Genomic DNA, 24,086 nt, shown 5'->3' with positions numbered 1-24,086 from the left:
GTTATTAGGAAGGCGAAAGCACAATTGGAATTGCAGCTAGCAGGGATGTGGAGGGTAACAAGAAAGGTTTCTGCAGGCATGTTGGCAATAAGAGAGTGTGGGGCGCTTACTGGATGAGGGAGGTAATCTAGTGACAGATGATGTGGGAAAAGCTGAAGTACTCAAAGTCAATGTTCACTCTCATCCAGCATACTATATAAGTAAATGATAAAATGCTTGATGTTATTGATACCTATTAAAAAGAGAGGGACGAATCACGTATGTTTGAGTTTTGTGGTCTCCCTTTTCTCTTTCTTTCTTTAAAAGAAAATTTTCTTTCTATAATATAAAGTGTAATGTTATTGTGTGACCATTTTGATTATATAATACTGCAGGATGACTAGGACTTGAAAACGTCCGTTCATCATGGCTAATTTAAACTTGGGTGCCTAGAATTGCATTCAGTGAGAGCTGTGGGTACCTAGCACCTCTGTAAAACAGGGTCTTTACTGTGCTGTCTAAATATGGATGAAGGTGCCAAATTTTAGTTATTCAAGTGACTATATTTTGGCCCATATATCCACAGATTCCCATTGTCATACAGAAGAGTGTCATGGGATCATCAGAGGAACCCAGGGAAACCAGTAAGGGTTGAATATTTAAAGCCTATGTGCAAAATGGGACATTGCAGAAAAGCACAGCTAGGAAAAGGAGTGGCTGAGATCCCCAGTGTTGCTCAACAATGTCATTTCCACCAATGTGTTCATATAGGTGTAACAGTTATGAAGGGAACTCATTCTGTAACAGATCTTTATGGAAGAGAAGGAGTCAGAAGAGTTATTATCACATTACGTTCAATTTTTTCTTGTCCAAATATATATATAGTATCATGGGCTTTCGGAGGCAAAACCTACTTCTTCAGATGAGATGATCTCATATCAAGATCATCTCATCTGAAGAAGTGGGGTTTTTCCACGAAAGCCCATGATAGTGTATGTATATTTTTGTTAGTCTCTAAGGTGCCACAGAACTACTTGAAACAAAAGACAGAACTATGTAGCACTTTAAAGACTAACAAGATGGTTTATTAGGTGATGAGCTTTCATGGGCCAGACCCACTTCCTCAGATCAATATGTGGAAGAAAATTGCAGGAAGTGGGTCTGGCCCACTAAAGCTCATCACCTAATAAACCATCTTGTTAGTCTTTAAAGTGCTACATTGTTCTGTCTTTTGTTTCAGCTAGACCAGACTAACACGGCTGCATCTCTATCACTATTCTACAGGACTACTTGGGGTTTTTTAAGTTGTTTTTAAAGTTACAGCCTACCATGGCTACTCCTCTGAGATTTTTTGTTGACTAGTCGTATCTGAAACTAGTGGCCTCTTTCATCTGGCAACTGGAGGGCAGTGCTGCAGGATTAACAAACGAAATGTCAATGAGCCATTCTGGGAGGGAAGCTTACGATTGTGTGAGAAGGGCCATTTCAGTAACAGCATTCTGAAATAATGGAGTCAGAAAATAAATGTTCATTTCCTGGAAAATGTCTTCTTTCTAAAAATATTAATAGTTACTGCCAAGTCTTGAATTAAGTCCTTGAATTATCTAGACAGCACTACTATGTATTCTGACAATACAGGGGCTGGTGTATAACTAAGATTAAATGAACATCATCATATATATAAGTAACCTTAAACAAATAAGACAAACCAGGTATTTGAACTTCAGGGGAAGCTAAATGGTTATTTGAGATGAATGTTGTAAGTAACACAAAACTATCAAATGGAACAGGATCAAATTCTTTGCTGAAGTAGATTGGCACCACTCCAGTAAAGTCATTTGTACCATCAGAGAGTTTGAGCACAAATCTTTATCCTTCAGCTGCCTTACATTAGAAGATTTGGTAGTGGGATATATCAATGTCTAGACATAAATGTTCCTGAGTTTAATATAATTATGTCTCAGAATTCATTTTAGCATACAGGCTAAATTGCCATGAGTCGGACAAGACCTTCTTAAGAATAATATTGCAGGGAGTAAATACAGTTTAGCCATAAAGGTAAGATAATTTATATTCATAACATGCACAAAAATAAGCAGTGTTACAATAGGAGAGAGAGAGGGGCGGAGGAGAAGAAGAGAGATGCTGTGAAAGCTCCCTGCAAAAGTATTTTGTAGGGTTTTATATTTCCCATCAGTGCCGTTTTATTCTTGGTATAATCATCTCTTACCATTAATCACACCCCACACTACAGGGCAAATTACTGTAAAGCCACATATTTAATAACCACAAGAGAAACGGAAAAGAGAAGGAGAATCTGGAAAATGAAGAAATGTAGCCCAAATGAATTGTAGTCTATTGTACTGCTTTCACCTGCCAGCAAATCTTTCCATGGGTACCTCACATTTGACATCCTTTTCAGAGGTTGCATGCAATCTATTATCAGATCTGTGGTCCATTCAAGAAAAAGAAACAAAAAACAGAGCAAATATTTTTTCAAGTGATGTGTGATAGAAAAAATATATATATGGTGTAGCCAAGGTGTAAAAAGACCTGATCCAACTATCACTGAAGTAAAGGGAAAGGTTCTCATTGATTTCGCGGGACTTTGCATCTGGCCCTTAATGCAGACTAAAGCGTCATCATTTTCTTCTTCAAAGTATCAATGGAAAGAGCTGGCAAATGTACTAGGTATTTGAGGACAATGCAATGACCCCCTGATCTATGAATGCAGATTGAACTATTCAAGATGACAAGAATCCAGGATTCGTTTCCTTGAATTTGCATGATGTGATCAATACTGAAATAATGTTTTACAGAAGAGTCTCACAGCTCCCTAATTAATTACGTCTTTAATTAAAGAATGCCGATGCATGGGCGTTATTTTCAAGTGTTCAAAGTGATCCTCCGGTTCTCCTGTAGTAATACTTGGGGGTCCCTTCCGATCATTTTCAGTGCACCTTCCCTGACGTCCGAAATATTGCAATGAAGTTGCCTTGAGTGCCTGGAATGCGTCATTTGTTCTGCTTTGATGACTAATCCTTGGTGTCAGGGGACAGTGGATCAAAATCCATCTCCGTGCTGATGGCAGGAGTTGCGGGTTGGAGATAGGGAAGGCTGCAGGAGCCCAACATTGCGTCATTGGAAACCAAGAAATTTAGCGTGTGCTGGACACCAAAGGAGTCGCCTCCGAGGCAAGGCTCCTTCGGGGGGCCAGAGGGGACGGGGAAGGAAGGGATACTCAGGGTAATTGACTATTGATCGCAAAGTACAGTGTGCGTGGGGGGCAGGGCTGTCACGTGTTTCACATAACTACAAGGGAGTAATTACAGTTAGGCAAATGAAGCTTCCTTGGCCCTCCCCATCTCCAGGTATATAAGCTGGAGAGCTTTCGGGCGTGCGTTCAGACACACTCCGAGAGAGCCGCGAAGAGCAGCGTCGCTTCCCAGCGCAGTAAGTGCGCTCAGCCCCTGGACTCGCCGGCCGCTTTAGCCATTGCAACCGTGCACTGCTCTGTGCGGAGCCGCGAGGCGGGCGTGTGTCGGGGCCACCTGCCGCCCATTGCTTCGCTCCTTAGCTCCTGTGATGCGCGATTCCTCTCGGGCCAGATGCGGAGCGGGAGAGGAGTTGTAGGCAGCACTCACGCCTTTCTTTTCTTTGTTACAGCCGCCCGCACCTTCGAGCGCCTGGCCAGAGAGCCACCCCCGGCCACCCACCGCACTAGGGGAACTGCCTTGCAGCAGGAGGAGAGAGGCGAAGATGAAAATCCTCGTCGCTTTGGCAGTGCTTTTCCTCTTCTCCGCGCAAGTATTTGCAGAAGAAATTGGAGCCAACGATGATCTGAATTACTGGTCTGACTGGTCCGACAGCGACCAACTCAAGGTGAGAGAGAGGCTGGAAACGCTCAGCTCGTGCGAGTGAGTAGACGGACAGGCAGCGTGTATGAGTAAGTGCAGGAGCTTCGGGCGCCCGTCAGGGGGAGAATGCTGATCTCTGCCTGTTTTTCCCCCCTAATCTATAAACAAGAGACCCACACTTCTAGTGAAGACCGGCCGGTGCCTACTGCCCATATAGGCAGGTGATCTGCTAGGCAGTTGCCAGCAGTTACCCCTAAATAGGCGGCTCGGGTGATTTAGAGGGTTACTTTCTTTGAGTGGCTCCCCAAAACGCTTCGATCAACATTCTGTCGATTTCGCACCGGGTTGAACAGCGACTCCCCTCTCTCCCCCAATAGCGCGGGCACCGGGCGGGTGGTGGGTTTCAGGAAGAACAAGGTGCCCCAGCTCGCTCCTAGCAAAGTCGGTTTGTGTCTGGGAAGCTACGACGGGTAGAGGGAAGCGAGGATCGGGGAAGGCGCGGGCCGGGAAGCTGCGGCTAGTGGGAGTGCGCCGGGGAACTTTGTTCCCGGGCCGTTCAGACTCGGGCCCATCGCTCTGGAGCGGGCTTGGCTCTGCAATTCCGCTGGAACGCAGGCGTGTCTAGACGCGCCACCGCCTGCAGGACCGGCTGCGCCCATGTCCCGGGGCCGGAGCAGGGGGGTCATTTGCGGAAGCTCTGCCCGGCCAGGGCAACACTCCCGTCACAAGTGCTCACGCTTCTCTCCCTGCTAACTGCTGGCTCCAACGCCAGCCACGCTCCACGGGGGCGCCAGATACTGGGGGCCCGGCACGGGTGAAACGAGACTGGCACAGCCCGACCCCTCCGCCGTGTCCCTTTCCTCCAGGCAGTGGCCGCAGGCGCGCTGCAGTTAGTGCCACTAGGGCTTCCCCCGCTTCCCGCTCTCCGCCGCTCTTGCCAAGTCTCGGTTCCGCTGCGGAGACCGGTTGCCTGAGGGCTGCGGTAGTCAGGGCTCCCTGCAAAGCATATGGCTTGCAGCCCGCGCGCGAAGCCACGTGGCTGTCCCCCTGGCAAGGGCCCGTGCAACTGAGGCGGCAGCGGGAAGGTGACCCACCCTGATCGGCCCTTGGTTGACCCACCCTTTGAAGCCCCCCGTGGGAAGGAAAGCAGCTCTCCGGCTCTGTGGCTGGCTGCGTCTCGTTTCCAGTTGCCCGTGCCCTGCAGCCGCCTCAGGGCGCTGTGCTTGGGTCCACAGGCCCGTAGGGCACCCAGAAGCGGGGAGCTGTGGGGCTTGCTGGTCGCTATTCCGGAGCCGCTGTCCCAGGCTCGGATCTCCCGGGCTGTGCTGAGTAAAATGCTGACGCTGCCCTCTGCATTTCAGGAGGAGCTGCCCTTGCCCTTTGAGCACTTCCTGCAGAGAATCGCCAGGAGGCCCAGACCCCAGCAGTTCTACGGGTTAATGGGCAAGCGCGATGCGGGTGAGCTTGCGTTCTAGTTGCGGGCTCGAGCGCTGAGTTACACACCGCAGCACCTCGGTGGCCTTTAGCCTCCCGCCTTGTAAGCGAATTCACAGGGTGCGTGTCTTTGCCATTGAGGAAGGCACGGTCGGCATTTCGGTTTGTGTAGTGTCTTTGAACTCGACTGCTGCCTGACAACTCGTTTTAAAATGACAATTTGTTTCGAGTTCTTTTTTTTTCTGTCCGGGCAACGCGGATTATAATCATTCAGGGAAAATACACAATGTTAACTCTGATCCTAAATACCTTAAGAGAAAGCAAATACAAAGCTGTGGAAGCATGCTTCTTTTTGCTCCTAAGGGTACAATCAGCTTTGAGTACAAATTGGTCTGGATTATTTTCAAGACCATCTCCAAAATACATTATGGTAGACCTCTTTTCATTATAAGTATGGAGGCTTTATAATACTTGGCAAATTGTTTTTAAATATACAATTACAGAATATATTAAACATTAATGAATAAAATATATCTCAATGATTGATATGGCAGTCAATAATCGAACTAATTATCTAGAACTGGGAATATATAGATTACAAGATAGAAATTATATTTTACTCTTTCTTGCTGGACATCACACACAGATCCTTTTTATATTTCATCATTATTAAAACTACTTTCTTTGTTTTCTCTCCCTCTAGGATATGGTCAAATGTCTCATAAAAGTAAGTTGGAAAATATTTTGTTCTGAGCAATTATCTAAATAAGTATAAAACAAGAAACTGAATTACCCTAATTTTAAGGTTTCTATTATGTCACCGTAGCCTGTAATATTAGTGTTTCTTACTAAACACTAAAAGCAAGCATGAAAGAAGAAATATTTTCTAGCTCTGGGTTTAACAAATAATATAGCTAGAGATAGTCTTGAACATGGTGACTACTCTAAACAGCCCCTTATTGGGGCTTATATTTTGCCACCCTTACTCACAGGGTTTGACTCCCAAGGTCAAAATACATTTATTAAGGTGGCAGAAGTGAGCAAACCAGAACTTGATTCTAAAACCAAAGTTTACACTTGAAGTATTATATCAATGTTCTAAGTTATATCTAACCGATAACTGAGTTATCACATAAGCTAGAGAACCTGGCAACACGACTCAGTGTGGCCTCTTTTATTCCTGTGTCACCTGGGAGGAGTCATGTCATTCACATTGAGATGTATTCCTTCCCCCCTCCCCAGAACTGTCAGAAGATGCTTAGATGAAATCCAAAAGCTTTATTTTAAGTATTTATTGATTACATTTTGTTAGATCTTAGCTGTCCAAGAGGTTATAAGCATCTCAGAGTTCTGTGCTAATGGCTAGATTTTATCACTAGGATTATTTGTCTGAATAACAAGTTTTTAAAAGTCTTATCCAAAGCTCAAGCCAGAACTAGATATAGCCGCTGGCTGAAGTTAAATTATAGTCTTAAAATGTCTCCTCTGAAGATGAGAAATTGACCTTTGGAATATAATAATTTATCCTGTATTGTGAACATAAGTTAACCAAGGAAACTCCTTCCAAAGAGCAGCGAGGAGTCCTGTGGCACCTTATAGACTAACTGAAGTGTTGGAGCATAAGCTTTCGTGGGCAAAGACCCACTTCGTCAGATGCGTGTTTCTTACTAAACACTAAAAGCAAGCATGAAGGGAGAAATATTTTCTAGCTCTGGGTTTACCAAATAATATAGACATGCATCTGACGAAGTGGGTCTTTGCCCACGAAAGCTTATGCTCCAACACTTCAGTTAGTCTATAAGGTGCCACAGGACTCCTCGCCGCTTTTGCAGATTCAGACTAACACGGCTACCCCTCTGATACTCTTTCCAAAGAGAAATTTGTACATTTGTTCAAATCAGAATAGTAAAGTAGAAGTAGATCTTTTACAAAATGCTTCTCTCATTACTTGAAATCAGGCTATCGCTACATGTGCAGCATACATAATGGGCTAAATCCTGCAATTCTTAACAAGACTCAGAGTTTGCAGGGTCACAAATGGAATAAACACGGCAAAATGTGGCCTCATGAGAAGTTTAAAATCCTGATATGTGTTAGGGCTCCACAATCTATATTGGTAGGTACTCAGTATTTACTCCTGTGCAGTGCTTTGACTAACCAGCATGACTGACCTGTAGGGTGCATCTACACTGCAGGGCTTAACTCAGCGTGAATTGCATATCTTATTTCAAAATAGGGAGCGTCACACAGCATTTATTTTGAAATAGAGCACTCTTCCTCCGACTTCCCTTAATCCTTATGTAATGAGAGTTACAGAACTTGGAGTAAGAAGTCCTCTAGCTTGACAGTATTTCAACATTATTTCAAAATAACTGCCTGCCCTGTAGACGCGGACTAAGTTATTTCGGAACAGTGCTAGTTGTTTCGAAATAGTGTTGCAGTGTAGATGTACCCATAGAGTCCTCTGTTCTATATGAAAGCAGGAAATATTTTTTGCGAAATAATTAATTCATAGAACAGATGACTCCATCAGTTCCATATTATAGGAAGGAGAAGTCTGTCAAGCTGATCATGATTCTATTGAAGTCACTGGAAGTTCTACCATTGACTACAATGAAGCCAAAATTGGGATCTGTTTCGCTGTTTAACCACAGTGAAAAGGCTCCTTCTGGCCTGATAGGGCTTTGGATCAGATCCTACGAGAGGTGACGGTGATGATCATTCTCCATTTATACTAAAATTTCAAGTGGTATAAACATTAGTAAATAGGAAGAATATTTGTGGAGTCTACATCTTCCTTGTATTTCTCGTGAAAACACATTACCTCAAAAAAACTGCATATTGAAAATGTATTAAAACACCCCCAAATATATTTTTTCAGGGCATAAAACAGACTCCTTTGTTGGACTTATGGGCAAAAGATCTTTAAATTCTGGTATGTATAAACAATGACTAAGACTAAAACTACAACCTCTTAATTCTATTAACTTTTTCATTCTCTGACAATAAACTGAAGAAGCAGCCTTAACATGAGGCAAATCATAAACAGATGACATTTTATGACAGATTGTTTAATCAAAATAGAGTGGTCTGAGAGTCATTTCAGTCTTTATGAAAGTGAGGGAGGATGGCCAGTAGCTTGACCCAGACACAGGGCAACAGGCACTATATAAATTCCCCTAAAGAATTCTGCTTATGCCCCTCAGTCATGACCTGTAGAATCTAGATGTGGTAATGTAAACAATTAACTGCTGAGCCAGGGCTCATCAGTTAACTTTCACAATTACATGTAGGTTTCTGGAGTGGACTAGGGGATTGGGTCTTCACCTGGGGAGCACAGAGTGGTGGATTCAAATCTTGACCACCCTGGGAGTGGCCTGATAGCCAACACAGGGATAGAGCTGGCTTGTGCATTTGTAAATCAGGATAAGGGACCTGCTGACAGTGGATTGGGATCTCCAGTGAACTTGGGGATAGGGTAATCAGCCTGTCCCCCCACGATGCTGCCTCTGATACAAAGGTGTAGCAGTGCAGGCAGAGTGAAGAAGGCTGAATATAACCATGAAGGTTAACAGCTGGGAGAGGCTGGTGGCTCCACAGGAGCCCTTACATGAGGAGAGCTGGCTTAAAACCATGGAGCTGCCTCCTCCTCTGCATGTGAACCTGTAACCATGTTTTCCAAAATAAACTAATTTTAACATTCCTACTGTAGAATCTGTATTACAGTTCTCTGCTTCCTCTGAGCAGAGACAGAAAAACGCATTAAATTTTGGAGTTTATTTAGTGACATAAGCAAATGTTCACAGACTAAAAGTATCAAATTAATTTTAAGTGGTGAGTTTGGACCTAGATTCCCTCAGGTAGAAGAAGCACTACCTCCTGCACCAACTCCCTTTCAGAAATTTAAAGGGAAACTGTTTTTATCTTGTATACTCCTGACTATTGCCATAAAATCCTCCCACCAAAGTGGTCCCATCTTTTGCCAAAAAGTGTTAAGGTTTTCTTTAAAAGCAACAAGGAGCCCTGTGGCACCTTACACACTAAGAGCACATATACACTGGAGGGCTAAATCCGAAATAAGCTACACAACTTGAGCTACGTCAATTACGTAGCTTAAGTCTAAATAGCTTATTTTGGCTTTTGGCGCTGTCCACACAGAAGGAAGTCCAAGGAAGAGCACTTTTCCTCCAACTTCCCTTACTCCTCGTAAAGTTAGGGTTACAGGCATCAGAGTAAGAAGTCCTCCACCTCAACATTATTTCAACAATATGTTGAAATAACGGCTTGTACTGTAGAGGCGAACTGTGTTATTTTGGAATACCATCAGTTATTCTGAAATAACACTGCTGTGTAGAAGTACCCTAACAGATTAATTTGGGCATAAGCTTTCCTGGGTCAAAACCACTTCATCAGATGCAAAAGGTTTTATTTGTTGAATATCCTCAACCGAGCTTTTAATTTTTTTATTAAACCAAGTTAAGCAACACTTTAAACTAAAGTATTGCAGACAAGTGCTCACCAGGAATGTCCCTCCTCTTTCCACCATATCATCTGCATTTTCCCTAATCTTTCCCATCTTTGTTGTGAATATTGCATATGGATAACTCTACTCTTCTATTAGCTATAACTTGCCTTATCCACAAAGTGTTAGCTATCCAGAAAAGGATTTTTAAAGTGATCTAAAGCCTGTTTAAAATTACTGAACTAATTCTCGTTGTTTTGTTAAATTGTAAAAGTCAAAGTGCTACATGGTATTTTATATTATATAGCTACATATTGTAAACAATTATTTTATTTCTAAATAGACTGTAGTCAGAGAATTATACCCTAACCAGTCTTGCAAATTTTCCTTGAACAAAGAGCAATTCAATATAGTTCTGCCTGTGAGGGTAATAACTATTACATATGTATTTAAAAATAAATATGAAAATTTGCTATTATAGCAGTGAATAGCATCCAGTTGATAAATCTGGTTCTGTTTATTTTGGGATTAAATTTACCTTCTTATGAAATTTTGAGATGCAGTGAGTATAAAATACTCTTGTTTAATTGTCCTAATTACTTTTAAACTTCCCAGTAATTAAGCTGTCTGCACTCAGGCTTTCTAATAGTAACATACCAACCTGTTAAGTAAACTAGTTTCTTAGAATTTAGCATTTGTACTCCTCTCTCTAGTTTCTGGGGGGTGGAAGAGAGAGTATAGGTTTGAATCCATTCCTGTTGAAAAATATGAAACATTATTTGCTTCTATAAAGACTAGGAAACCTGTTCCCCAGGAAGATATTCTTTTAGGAGTAACTTTACATGCTAGAAATGTGCTAGGTTTCTCTTCTTGACAATACAGTTTTTCCCAGAAAGTTACTAAGTCCTGGCATTAGGAGAGGCTTTGTATGGAAGCTATGCCGAGGTTCCTTCTGGTGTATGAAAATTGAAATTAAAGGTCCCATGATACCATAATCCCAGTGATTTAGCCAACATTTCCTGATTCAGGAAAGCAGATGTAATATGTAATGCTTCGATTTGCCATGAGTTCATGAAAGCAAGAACCAGGCACTCACTCAGAGCCTCATTGAAATCAACAATCTGAAAATAACCATAAACGCAGGCGTAATCAGTACAGAGAACGGCTGCTAGAACTTGTGGTGTGGCAGCATCCCCTGGCTCAGAGTGGCTTCCATCATATACAGAGTTTAGTTTTTTCAGTGGTTTTCAGCAGCCCACTTCAAAAATTATTCTAACACCATGGCTGATAATGATTTGTGTATAGTTTAGAATACAAGAATAACATCTCCTCTCTTTAGCAGAAAGCAATATTGTTTTAGTGTTTAATCAGATACCCTGAAATATATTTATTTTTAATTCAAGCCCTTGCTTTGTTTTTCTTTAAGTCCGATGGAGCAAGTCATAATTCAAGCCTAGCAATATCTGCAGCATGGAGTCCCTCAAAATTAGCTGGGCATTTGCATGTTTTAATTACACATCTGCATGGTTTACTGAGCGTGGCCAGGAATATTTCTGATGTCAGAAGATGGGGACAGCTTTCCCCCAGGATTTGACACAAGTCTTCTGCCAAAGATGCAGAGCAATACATGACATGATTTAAAAAAAAAAAGCGAATCCACAAAAACAGACTTTTAGAAGGGGCAGTGGTTTTGGTTTGGTGGCTGCTTAAAGGATTCCTCTAGAACAGTGCTTCTCAAACTTACTTGATTGGACCCCCTTTGGGTCTGTAGCACATATACTTCCATCAGAGCTGATGGTGATATCACGTTTCACAGCAGACTTAGTGGTTGGTTACTTATTTTTGAACTGCTGCTGCCACCCTAGACCTGATGGAGGTAGCACTGACATATCCTGGTGGGAAATGGGAGAGGGGAGAGAAGGCGAGTCCAGCCAGAGCCTCTTGTCTGTTCCTTTTATCCCAGCCTCCCACATATGCATGGCCCTTCTTAATTCCCAGCCACGCAGGGCAGAGCCATCCTTACTCATAAGCAGAATACACAGTTGCACAGGGCACCTGAAAATTTTGGGCACCATTGGGTCTTAATGACCATCCAATTGCCTCTGCTTCCTCTGGAGAGGATCTAGTTATCTTAAAAGTGAAAAAGCCAGCTAGAGCTACCAGTAGAACCCATGAAAGAGCCATTCAAGTGGTAATTAAGCTGTTTAACAGGAGTTTGTAAACTCATGTCAGTTTCTGAATTTACTGTGTTAATCTATAGCACCTTAGTTTAAAATTTGTTTTAAAAATATTTCATTAGTGTGTTGCTGCAGATTATAAAAACACATCTCTAAAAAAAGTGGCATCCCTTCTGGCTGCCATTGGGCACAGGGGCACCAGTTTAATAGTACTGTGTAGGGCCCCCTAAATCCTGAGGACCTCTGACCCAGGGTTGACAGCAAAACCTCTTAAAAATGCATATACACACACAGCTCACTCACGTCCTTTGAAAGGCTCACCCCATAGTTTGAGAACCACAGCTCTAGAACAGAGGCAGACTGCACAGCTGAGAGATCCCACCTTTGTGGAGCATTATGGGTACATCTAAACTACACTCCTCTGTCAGCAGAGGGATGTAAATTAGACATATTGAAAGTGCAAATGAAGCTGGGATTTAAATACCCCGTGCTTCATTTGCATCATGGCGGCCACCACTTTTTTCAAAACGGCACTTTTTAAAAAATGGCAGTTTAGACGGGACATTTTTGACAAATGCCCCATTTCGAAAGATTCTATACTCCTTTTTGGAGGAGTACAGGATCTATTGAAATGGGGCATTTCTGTCAAAAATGCCCCATCTAAGCTACCGTTTTTTTTTTCAAAAAGTCCCGTTTCGAAAAAAGCGGTGGCTGCCATTATGCAAATGAAGTGCAGGGAATTTAAATCCCAGCTTCATTTCCACTTTCAATACGTTTAATTTACATCCCTCTGCCAACAGGGGTGTAGTTTAGACATAGCCTATGTGAAGAAATTGGCAAGGCAGGAAAGGAATCCTAATGGAGCCTGTTGGTTTGTGCTTTCCTTTATAAAAACAAACCAAATATAGAAGATGCTAAAGCAGGACCCCCCATTTTGTGTGTGTGTGTGTGTGTGTGTGTGTGTGTGTGTGTGTGTGTGTGTGTGTGTGTGTGTTCCACAGCAGCGTCTACCTCTCAAACAGTTTGTTGATATCTGTGAGGCAGATATTTCTGAGGAGAAAATACATTGTTCTGTCAGCCAGCCTTCCTGCGAGTATCAGGAAGAGGTGAATCTGGAGTATTTTACATTTTCCACTTGCGTCAGTGAGAAGGTCTTCCTTGGAGATGGCTCCTGGGGATGGTTGTGGTCAGTGGAATTCCTGGTAACACGACACCATTTAGAACCATCCTGTAAGGAATGTGATCATCCAGAGCTAGTGCAGGGGCTCCAGGCTTCCATGCAAATAGATCCATGTTACAGATCCCAGGAGATCTTCAATGGGTTGTGGGTAGACCTCCTAGCTCATCAACAATCTGGAAGTGACCTATGGCCTCTCACACGTCATGATGGTTGGGACTGAACTTACTAGGGAGCTAGCATACAGCTTCCATGAACAAACTGCAAAGCTTATAGGTCCAGTCTTGAAACTCTTATTGACAATATTTTCAACTCCCATTGATTTCAATCTGTTAGGATCAGATATTTAACATATTGCTCAGAACTGAATGGCCCAGCACAATGAAATAGAGTGATACATGAAACTTGCTATGTTTTTTATGACTCCTGGTGCTTACTAACTTTATACTACACCTTATACGGTTTTTTCAGGGTCTTCTGAAAAGAACACAGCACAGAATTATGAACGAAGGCGTAAATAAGTCATTTCCATGTATTTATTAAACTTCATTTGTTTAAATGGCCAATGCAGTGTAATATAAACTACCCACTGTAAGGAATAATTATTTATTTAATAATTGTTGGGTTTTTGTTGAGTTGTAAATTCAATAAAATGATTATTTTTCATAGTGTGGCAGCGATACATGTTGTGTAAGTGTGTTGTAGTTCTAAAATGAAGACTCCCTATGGAATCGAAATCAGTGACATTTCACAACAAAGCACATTATTTGATATGACCTGTAAAGATATGTTTACCAAATAACAAAAAAAAGGAAATACAACTTTTTTGTTAATTTAAAGCAATCCTATCAGCTTCACTATCAGTGCAGAGCAAAACTGATGTACAGGCTAGTGCCTCAATTTGTTTTCATGGTTTAAAATGTACTGTAACTTTCGTATCAAAAATATATTTGTATCATTGCAGCATGTTTTATGTTTCGTGACTGAGTATATATATTTCAACAAAAGAGGTTTGAATGTGAATCCATGGTCTTCAGTTCATAATCTGGAATTTTATGATAGTAAACATTTTAAATAAAAAATACTTTGGGGATTTTGCAACATATCTTCCTTGGGTAGAGTGATTGAATTATTTCAAACCAGAATCATCTGAAATAGATGCAAATTGAAGAAAAGATAATTGTCTTCTGAGAGCAGAATATCATTACAGTACTTCATTTTTGCAAGGAAAAATATAAACTTTCTAATATTTGGGGTGGGAGAGTTAACATTTTTGGGATTCTTTCTCGTTCTTTTTTTTAGTGGTAGAGACTCTAGCCAACTGCCCTTGAATTGATGAGTTATGGGCTTGGTCATACAAAGTGCTGAGACCCTTCAACATCTATTGAACTATATATCCATATTGAATAGGATAGCACCCTATGCCCAATCTCCCCTGGATTCTGCAAGTGTGGGGGCACAGAACTGGCTATGGAATTAATCCCTTGCTGCATGTTTGTGCACAGAGGCTAAGGATTTTTTCAACATATATTTCTAGCCGATATAGGCATGATGAAAATGTGCTCTGAGGGTAAGTGACTCAGTCATGTCCTAGGCTATGTCTACACTACAGAGTTTTTCACAGACACCTGAGGTAACCCAGAAAACTCTGCCACATCCAGGGAACCCATCTGCTCTTCCGAAATTGTTTTTGGAAGAGCAGATGTGCTTTTTTGGCATCCCTGTAAACCTCATTTTACAAGAAAGAAGGGATATTCTGAAAAAGGTGGGTTTTTTTCTGACGTTTGGCCCAGTGTAGATGGGCCAAATGTCGGAAAAGCCTCTTCTGAAAAAAGAAGCGGAAAAAGCTACTCCTGCCCATGGACCAAAAGCCCCAACTATTCCCTTTCCTGCTGCCAAAGCCTCCAGCTTTCCTTCTTTCATGCCATCAGTGCAGAATTTGATAAACTATCAAACAATTAAAATGTGTGGATTCCATAAAATGAGTTTATCAAAATAAATACCACAAGATAGATATAAAACTCTCGAGTTGAAAAAAATTCAAGTTTTGCTGTTGCTGTTACAGAATTATGAGAACATCCACTTGCACAGTATAAATATCTTGTCACAGCATGAGGTCCAATTTGCTGCTGTGGTCATGGGGTATATATGCAAAGGGAGATCTCACTGCCATTTACAGAGCAGCTGGTTCTAGGGTTTGTGCACAGAGGCACAAACCCAGTTCCCAGTGGTGTCACTAATGTTATTGGAGTATTGGGTATGCAAGGAGTGCCTGACTGAGCCATTAGAGCTTCCTTGGAACTCTCCATTTTATGTCTTACATCATCGGATAGTCTGATCATCTTCTTGCAGGGCAGTTGCTCATGCTCCACAAGAAAAGTTGTTCGTGTCAGGAGTAAGTCCTGCCCCCATCTCTGTAAGAGCTTGGTTCTGACTTAGCACCACTGTGAATGTTGTAGGATTTTAGAGTGCTGCACAGTGGGGATGTGAAGGTTTAACCAGTAAGCCTCACCCGTTAAGCTGAAGCATCTCCCCGCCTCAACTGGATTTGCTCCAATCCCACAGACAGACACAAACACCTTCAAGATCTTTATCAAGCATTCTTAAAACTTAAATACCCACCTGAGGAAGTGAGGTAACAGATTAACAGAGCCAGACAAGTACCCAGAAGTCACCTGCTTCAAGATAGTCCCAAAAAAGGAAAATAACAGCACTGGTCATCATCTACAGCTCTAAGCTTAAACCCCTACAGCACATCATCAACAATCTACAGCTATCCTGGAAAACAATCCCTCACTCTTACTGACTTTGGGAGACAGGCCAGTTCTCACCTACAGACAGCCCCCCAACCAGAAGCAAATATCTTTCAGCAGTCACACACCACACCTCAGATCACATACCCCTGCAACAAAACTCAGTCCACATATTTATGCAAATGATACCATCACCAGACCTAAACACATAAGCCACAACATTATGGGCTCATATAACTGTATGTCCTCTTTTGGGATATATACTGTCAAGTGCAAGCAGTGACCTTCTGCTATGTATATTGGCGAAACTGGACAATTTCTATGACAAAGGATAAATGGACACAAATCAGACATCGGAAATGGTAGCATTCATAAACCTGTAGGGGAACATTTTAATGTACCTGAGCACTCCATCATGTATTTAAAAGTAGCCATTCTCCTACAAAGGAATTTCACTACCCAATTAACAGAGACTCCAGTAAAATTCCAAACTGGAATTCATTTACAAATTTGAGACTGTCAATCTGGACTTGAATAAATATATTAACTGGTTAACACACTACAAAGCCAATTTTCCCTGCCTTTGATATTCACATTTTCACATCAAAAGCTATGAACAGAACACATCCAACCCACTTAATTAGCTTCATTAACTTGGGTCCTACAGCTGACAGGTAACTGCTTTTGCTGTTATATATATTTTGGATTCTGTTATTTTCATTTGAACTCATCTGGTGAAGTGAGTTTTACCCATAAAAGCTCATGATCCTAAATACTTTAGTTAGTCTCTAAGGTGCCACAGGACGATACATTGTTTTTAAAGTTACAGACTAATATGGCTACCCCTCTGAGACTTTCTAAAGAAGAAGGAAATTTTAAGTTTTAAACCACGTACTACCTACTGGGTTAACTGGCCTCTTGTCTACATTATCCTTCACTGAGCAGCTTTCCATATTGTTTAAAAAAACATAATTTGATTTTGGAATGGACTACTTTTGCTGCCATCACTCTGGGTGAAGTCAGCTAGTAAGAGCAACTTTAGAGTTGCACCTGTATTGCAGTGACCCTTGCTTTATAATTAGTTTCCTGCTTTCTGCAAGACTCACTGCAATACACATAAAGCCACACAGCTCTTCCGGTGACAGGCTGCCATCAGCCAGGCAGAATGGGATAGTCAATAAAAGCATTACCCAGTAAAATGCAAAGAAGCTAAGCAAATTAAAGAAAGAGATGCCCAGGAAGGCAGCACTGAAAGAAGTCACTGAGTGTGCGTCAGTCATCCACATTTTATCTTCTCAGTCTCATCATTGCATGCACAGCTCACAATTTAAAATATATTCAGAGTACTGAGTGTTTAAGATTTGAATGTCCTTGCAATAGCATGGCTAACCAGGAATGCAGAACCTTCTCATCTTGAGCACCCTAGCCAAGGCCAGGAACAATCACAGTCATAGTAATTAGGATGTCTTCGCTCTCCGTAGGCAAAAATCATGCTGAGGACTCACTGCTACAGAGTTATATATTTTGCACATTCTCCTTGTGCATTCTGTATAGCCCCCTACCCAAGACTGTAGTTAACTGCCATACTTGAGCAGGTCTAATAAAAGGAGGAAATAACACAGAACTGTATGAGCGCTGCAGCAATGTTTAAATCGGCCCTCCAGAACCATTGTAATTTGGAACATAACAATTTCAACAGTTTTAAAAAAGATTACGAGAATGGATTTTTTAAAAAAGATGTTTTTGGAAAGAGTGAATGGGAGTGTTTGCTCAGAGTGTTTGCTCAGAGGGTTTTACAAAATTATTTATGATGGCATTCAATAAATATTACCATTTATGCATAACAAATTTGGCTGATATATTTCTATTTGATAGACAGATTAAAGAAGTACAGGCTCAGAAATGTTTTTAACCAGACATTATAGATTCCAAATCAGGAATCCAGAGGGGGCACACAGGAATGGCCATACTGGGTCAGACCAAAGGTCCACCTGCCCCAGTATCTTGTCTTTTGACAGTGGCCTATGGCAGGTACCTCAGAGGGAATGAACAGAAGAGATGATCATCAAGTGATATATCCCCTTGCTATTTCCCAGTTTCTGACAAACATTTGATGGATCTATCCTCCATAAATTTATCTAGCTCTTTTCTGAACTTTGTTACAATGCTGACCTTCAAAACATCCTCTTGCAGGAAGTTCCACAGGTTGACTGTGCATTGTGTGAAGAAGTACTTCCTTTTATTTTGAACACTAAGCAGAGAACCCTGGGCAATGCTCACTGCTCCTTGAAGGCATCCAGGGTGCCAGTGGACATGGCTCAGAGGAACTGTGCCTAGATATGTGACTGCAGAAGAGACTGGAAATAGGCCCCACAATCACAAAGCACAGCATTCACTTCCTGGTATGGATGGTCCTCTGGGTCAGTGCCAGGAAAAGGTTAACAAGGAGGCCTCATGACCTAAGTTTTCTCTAGGGTGAACACCTGCATGGGTGCGCACAAAGAATTCTAATCCCACCCACCTCTGAAGAGCTATGTAGCAGCACTCACCTTGAATGTGGAAGGTAAACTATTGCTGGCACTCGCCTTGGTGGAAAATTTGAGGGCAAGGGCTGCATGGTGGCTGCCCAGCTGTTCCCGGGGTGGGCCCCTTAGTGGGAGGCTGCCCCGTGTGCTGGGGCTGGAGCTGGGGCCATGGTGAAGATGGTCCTGTGGTGCTATTTTTAGTACTGCGTCCCCAGCCCCAGGAGCAGCTGCACCACAGCCCCGGCTCCAACCCCAGCACATGGGGCTGCCTGCCACCACACACATTCCAGGAGCAACTGGGTCCAGGGCCACAGTGCAGCTGCTCATGGAACTGGGGACATGGTACTAAAAATAGTACCGTGGCACCGGCCCCAGGAGCAGGTGCACCATGATCCCAGTTCCAGCCCTGCCACACAAGACTCCCAGGGGCAGATGGGGCCATATAGCAGCTACCAGAGATGGGGCTGGAGCTGCCATGTAGCTGCTCCTGGGGCAGAGGCCATGGTGCTATTTTTGGTACCTCGGCCCCAGCTGCAGCCCTGTCCCAGGAGTAGCCAGGCAGCCACCATGAAACCCTGGCCCCAGCTTCAGCCCTTCACCAGGGCTACACGGTGGCTGCCCAGATCTTCTCAGAGCGAGCCACGTGATGGGGAAGCTGCTAGGGCTAGAGCCGGGCTACAGTGCAGCTGCTCCTGGGGCCAGGGGCCCTCTGCATCCCTGTCTCCCCTCTTGCCCCCTCACTGCCCTCTGGATCTCAGGGTCCCCAGCCCTTTTCAGCCCACTGCCAGCTCCCCCCATCAAATTCCTCACATGTCACTGCCCCAGGACTCCACTCCCTGCAAACCCTGGGCACTGGCAGTAACTTCTCTCTGCCCCAGGTGGGACTTGCAGACAGCCCTGTGGGGAGCAGCCTGGGACAGCCCCTGCCCTGCACACAGACTTCCCTGGGAGCTGGGCTCTCAAGGAGGGGCGGGTATCACCTTCTCCCCACGAGGTGGGGGGTGCTGCCTGGGAGTAGGGCTAGGAATCCCAGAAAGGATGATGTGTCTGCTCTGAGAGAATCTCTCAGGGATCAGCACCACTGATGCGTGCCACAGTGGCACACATCCAAACAAGCACACAGGCCTCAATATTGGTGCACAAGGCAAAACTCACTCCGCTCATGGATGGAAAATCTTACAGAGAACATGGCTCATGACTTTGTAGGAGCATGGATGAGATATGTGTAAATCAGGAGGGAAAGTGCAGTCAGAACTGGAGGAGGTTTTGGGGGAGCCAACAGAGGGCTTGCAACCTCAAGCACTCAATATTAAATTTGCAGCAAGGTCCTCCTCGCCCAGTAGAAGGAGCAGGTGTCCGGAGAGGTTTTGAACCACAATCACACAATTAAATAAGATTTAAAAGGATCAGATTTTACTTTGATGCCCATTTAGACTCCTGAATATGTGATCATTAGGAACAATGGGAGCAGATGAGAACTTACCACTTTTGAAAGACTGGTAGTTTCATATAGGTTTCTTAATGGGGGCTAAATTCTTCCACCAAAAATCATCTCCAGCCACAGGTGCTACACATTTTTGGAAATCTGTCACTTAGAAAAAGTCTGACTTAAAATTTCTTCCCCACTCAATTGCTCAACTTTCATACGCTTGTGATATATAACAGTTTTACTTCTTTGCAAGTCACTATTTAGACCTGAACTTTTAATGTAAAAAAAAAGCCAGGCAAAAGCCTTACAAATTATTCCATCCATGCCCTCTTTGTCCACTACAGATGAATAAGAAAAAGTCACAAGCCCCAGGTTTTTCTTTTGTAGGCCACCTTTAATATTTTGATCACTTCATAGCATCATAGAACTGGAAGGGACTTCATTAGGTCATCCAGAATTCTGCGTTCAAAGCAGGACCATGTAATAGACAAACACCCATCAGGGGTGGTCTAATTAACATGTTCTTAAAATCCTCTGACAACAGAGATTCCCTAGGCAATTTCTTCCAGTGCTTAACTATCTTGTTAGGAAGTTTTTCCCAATGTCCAACCTAAGCCTCCCTTGCTGCAATTTAAACCCATTACATCTCATCTCAAGTCCCAGCTTTTGAAGGTAAGGAGAACAGCTTTTCATTCTCCTCCTTTAAGAGCCTTTTATGTACCTGAAAATTGTTATCATGTTCAGTGCTTCTGTAAACTGAACCCTTGGGCAGTCACCCGGGAGAGGATCAGGTGTCACCCAGCTGATTAACAGAGCGCCCACACCCTTCCACGGCTGGCAGCATGTGTTTCTATTGATGGTGCACATCTGCACATGCCTTGGTAAACATAACAAAATTTATTCTGCCCCTGGATGGAAAAAAAAACAGAGAGAAAATTGATTAAACAAGACCAATTTTTTCAATCTTTCCTCACAGGTTATGTTTTCTATACCTTAATAATTTGTGTTTTTTTCATCTGAACGTTTTCCAATTTGTCCACATCTTTCCTGAAATGTGGTATGCAGAAATGGACATAGTACGTCAGCTGAGGCCTAAGTTTGGCGTAGAGAGGACGAATTACTTCTCATGTCTTGCTTACAACGCTCTGACTAATATGGCCCAGAATTATGTTTGCCCAGATCACTTTCTGCAGTACTCCTTCCAAAGCAATCATTTCCCACTTTGTAGATGTGCAACCGATTGTTCCTGTCCCAGTGGAGGACTTCACATTTTGTTCTTATTGAATTTCACCCTATTTATCTCAAACTATTTCTCCAGATTGTCCACCAATTTTCATTGGAGGTGGGTGAATATATGGCTGGGGAGACAAGTCACACTCCCTGCAGGAACTAAGCCCACACCACTACAGGAGCAGTCATCCAGCCCCCCCCCACCCCCCCGACTGCGCACATTTCCCACCACTGCCTCCTGCATAGGCCTCCCCCACCCCAGAGAACAGGGAGGGTGGGTGGCACATGGTCCCAGCCTCTCCAGTCTGGGAGCATGGGGAAGGCAGGCATCTACAGGCTCCTTTCCCCGAAGGCAGTATTCATTCCTCCAGTGTCCCCAGCCGCAGCACAGCTGAAGCCAGAGGGCAGCCTGAGAGCTGCACTGAAACAGGGGGCATTTTGGGGGCAGCGTGTTTGGGAAGGCAGTGCTTCCTCTGCCTCTTATACCTGAAGCCCATGAACATTTTGAATTATAATCCTATCTTCCAAAGCACTTACAACCCTTCCAGCTTGGTATCGCCCACCAACTTTACAAGCATATGCTTTATACTGTTATCTAAATCATTGATGTAGCGAACCAGACATGTAAGACTAAAGGACCCTACTCTATATGCCCTCACAGCTTGACTATGAACTAGTAATAACTAGTCTGTGGGAACATTTTCCCAACCAATTATTCACCCATCTTATTGTAGCTCTATCTAGGTTATTTGCCTCCTGTTAAGTATCATACTTTTGATTTTAAAGTGTCTATTCTAAGTGTTTCCACTAGAACTTGAGAAACTGGGGGAAAAGAATGCAGTGTCTTACGTGTCATTTCAAATGTTTTCAGTAGAAACGTTCATTTTATTATATATGTGTGTATTTATACTCCAGGCACAAAACTGCTTCAACAAGAGAGGAGGCAATTTATTCCGGTGAAAATGGAGAGGGAAGACTTCTAAGCTTCACACAGCACGTTCTTCATTTGTGATAGCAGGATGAGTTTGGGCTGAAGTACTTTTTGTCTCAAACTCATTTATTGGCAGAGCAGTTGGAAAGAGAATTTTATTTGATAAATGGAGTTTTCTTAAAACAGAAAAATACTGGGTTTCTGGAGATCTCCCAAAAGATCTTAAGCTGCCCTTCAGCTAACATTGTGGAAGCCTCTGTACTGGAGCTCTGCCAACCAAATCTGTTCCTTTAAAATTAAAACATAGACTTATTTGGTGCTGCCTTTCCTTAGGAAAAGAGATGTAATAGCTGGAATATGCAATAAGGAAAAGGGTTGTATTCTTTACCTCCTTCCAGTCCCCTGCCAAACTAAACCAATTGTTATATTGTTTTTAGATTCCTAAGGGTTCCAAATACTTACCTAAGGAATTTCTTGGACAATGACAACCAGCACTAATGCAACATTGCTAATTCTCATGATGTCTAATGGTCTTTTTCTTAAAGCCCCAGCTCCCAAAGTCATGTGATTTATGTGAGACTCTTTTATTTTATTTTAAAATACACTTCTAATCTAATTGATTATAAAAAAAAGCTTGAAAATGTGAACACTAAGGGCTCCAAAAGGAGGACACACTCCACCTGAACCATGCTATTTTTTAAAATCTCATATTTAAAATCAGATTTTTGACACATGATTTATACGCGGGATTGGCAATGTTCTAAAAGGTCTGTTCTCATTAGAGATCCATCCCAGAAATTCAGGGCATAATTAAGTCATGTGACAATGGTAAAGCCCCACAGACGGAGTCATTTTCTTTACCCATGAACTTTATTAAAATAAAGAAACAGTATTATCTCGAAAAGTTCTATCCCTCTGCTTCACTGCAACATTTCTGCCTTGAACTTTCCATAACCTGGTCTAATGCTTGGCCTTCTGCCATAAGTTTAAGGAAAGAAAACTCTGCTCCCAGTGCAGAGTATAATTTATTTCTGAACCCTCAATAATGATACTTGCTGTTGTAGACTATTTCAGTTGCTTTTTTCCTCCAAGGAAGTAACATTCCCTGTGTGTTAGAATATAACAAAAAGCAACAAGGTTTCTTTTTCACTGGATGATTTGTCATGTCTTATCAGAAAGAACGAACTAATAAAATTTAATTGTACATTGTCATTTCACATTTTTCCACCTTCTATGCAGCTTCTTCAGTAGTTGTAATAGTTTAGGACAAGCTCAGGACTTGCTATTGGTTGTAGATCCAGTAACATACAGGAAATAATTGGATTTTCATTGTATGTCCGGAAGGAGGGTTTTGTCTTTATAAATCACTCTTACATTGCTTTACCTTGTCTAAAGTAAGTCTCAAAAGGAGTATGATTTTTGCATCCTGTCAATATGTGTTAGTACATATAACATGATTTCTTATATGTCAATTCTCTCTTTAGATTAGTACAATAAATAGAACTGGTAGGAAAAAAAGGATAGTGTTGGGGGCAGGGGGGGAGAACGACACTTCTTTCCATTGACCTTTCAGAGATCTGAAGCATTTAGACCAGGAGTTCTCAAACGTCATTGTAAGGAGGTTGTGGTACAACAAAAATTACTTCAGGACCAAGAGTGCCTTTTTGGAAGGGTGTGTGGGGAGCAGCAATCGTGCACTCCAGAATGTGGCTTGCTTTTCATCCTGTTCCCCGGACCCTAAGGGAGTGAAGGGAAAGTGCTTGCATCCCGTGCATGCCTCTCACACCTGGCTGGTGAAAGGAGCTTACCAGCCAGGTGTGAGAGGCATGCATCGAATGCAAGTACTTTCCCCTCTCCCATAGTGCCCAGGGAATGGAATGAAAGGCAAGCCACATCCAGAGAGCATGGCTGCTGCCCCCCCTACCTTCCCAAAATGGCACTCTTGTTCAGGATCCCAGAATGGGGCACCAAAATTGATCCTTCCTCTTTCCTCTAGCTGCGGGGCCCAAAGCCTGAGCCTCACCATTCTGAGAAGGGGGACCAAAGCTGAAGTTCAAGGCCTTCAGCCCCAGGCAGGGTCCTGCAACCTGAGCCCCACTGCCCAAGGCTGAAGCCCTTGAGCTTTGGCTGCA

At 42.8% G+C, this 24,086-nt stretch overlaps 1 protein-coding gene across 2 annotated transcripts; it reads left to right on the top strand.

The window, feature by feature from the left end:
• Positions 1 to 3,297: 3,297 nt before the first annotated feature.
• Positions 3,298 to 14,054, top strand: TAC1 (tachykinin precursor 1). Of its 2 annotated transcripts, XM_006114500.4 has the most exons (6): positions 3,298 to 3,432; positions 3,646 to 3,861; positions 5,198 to 5,294; positions 5,974 to 5,997; positions 8,152 to 8,205; positions 13,558 to 14,054. In XM_006114500.4, exons 2-6 carry the CDS (start codon positions 3,739 to 3,741, stop codon positions 13,605 to 13,607), a joined length of 348 nt encoding a protein of 115 aa, XP_006114562.1. In that variant the 5' UTR covers positions 3,298 to 3,432; positions 3,646 to 3,738; the 3' UTR covers positions 13,608 to 14,054. The 2 variants fall into 2 exon arrangements, with proteins under 2 accessions (XP_006114562.1, XP_006114563.1); XM_006114501.4 differs by lacking the exon at positions 8,152 to 8,205.
• The last annotated feature ends 10,032 nt before the right edge of the window (positions 14,055 to 24,086 follow it).

The sequence above is a fragment of the Pelodiscus sinensis genome, chromosome 2, assembly GCF_052426305.1.
Source record: "Pelodiscus sinensis isolate ZL-2025 chromosome 2, ASM5242630v1, whole genome shotgun sequence".
NCBI lineage: Eukaryota > Metazoa > Chordata > Testudines > Trionychidae > Pelodiscus > Pelodiscus sinensis.
This window is presented reverse-complemented; position numbering and strand designations above follow the sequence as displayed.

Coding starts and splice junctions, on each gene's coding strand:
- TAC1 (XM_006114500.4), top strand. CDS start 3,739: ATGAAAATCCTCGTCGCTTTGGCAGTGCTTTTCCTCTTCTCCGCGCAA. Junction 5,295..5,973: donor AATGGGCAAGCGCGATGCGG/GTGAGCTTGCGT, acceptor CTCTCCCTCTAG/GATATGGTCAAATGTCTCAT. Junction 5,998..8,151: donor TGGTCAAATGTCTCATAAAA/GTAAGTTGGAAA, acceptor ATATTTTTTCAG/GGCATAAAACAGACTCCTTT.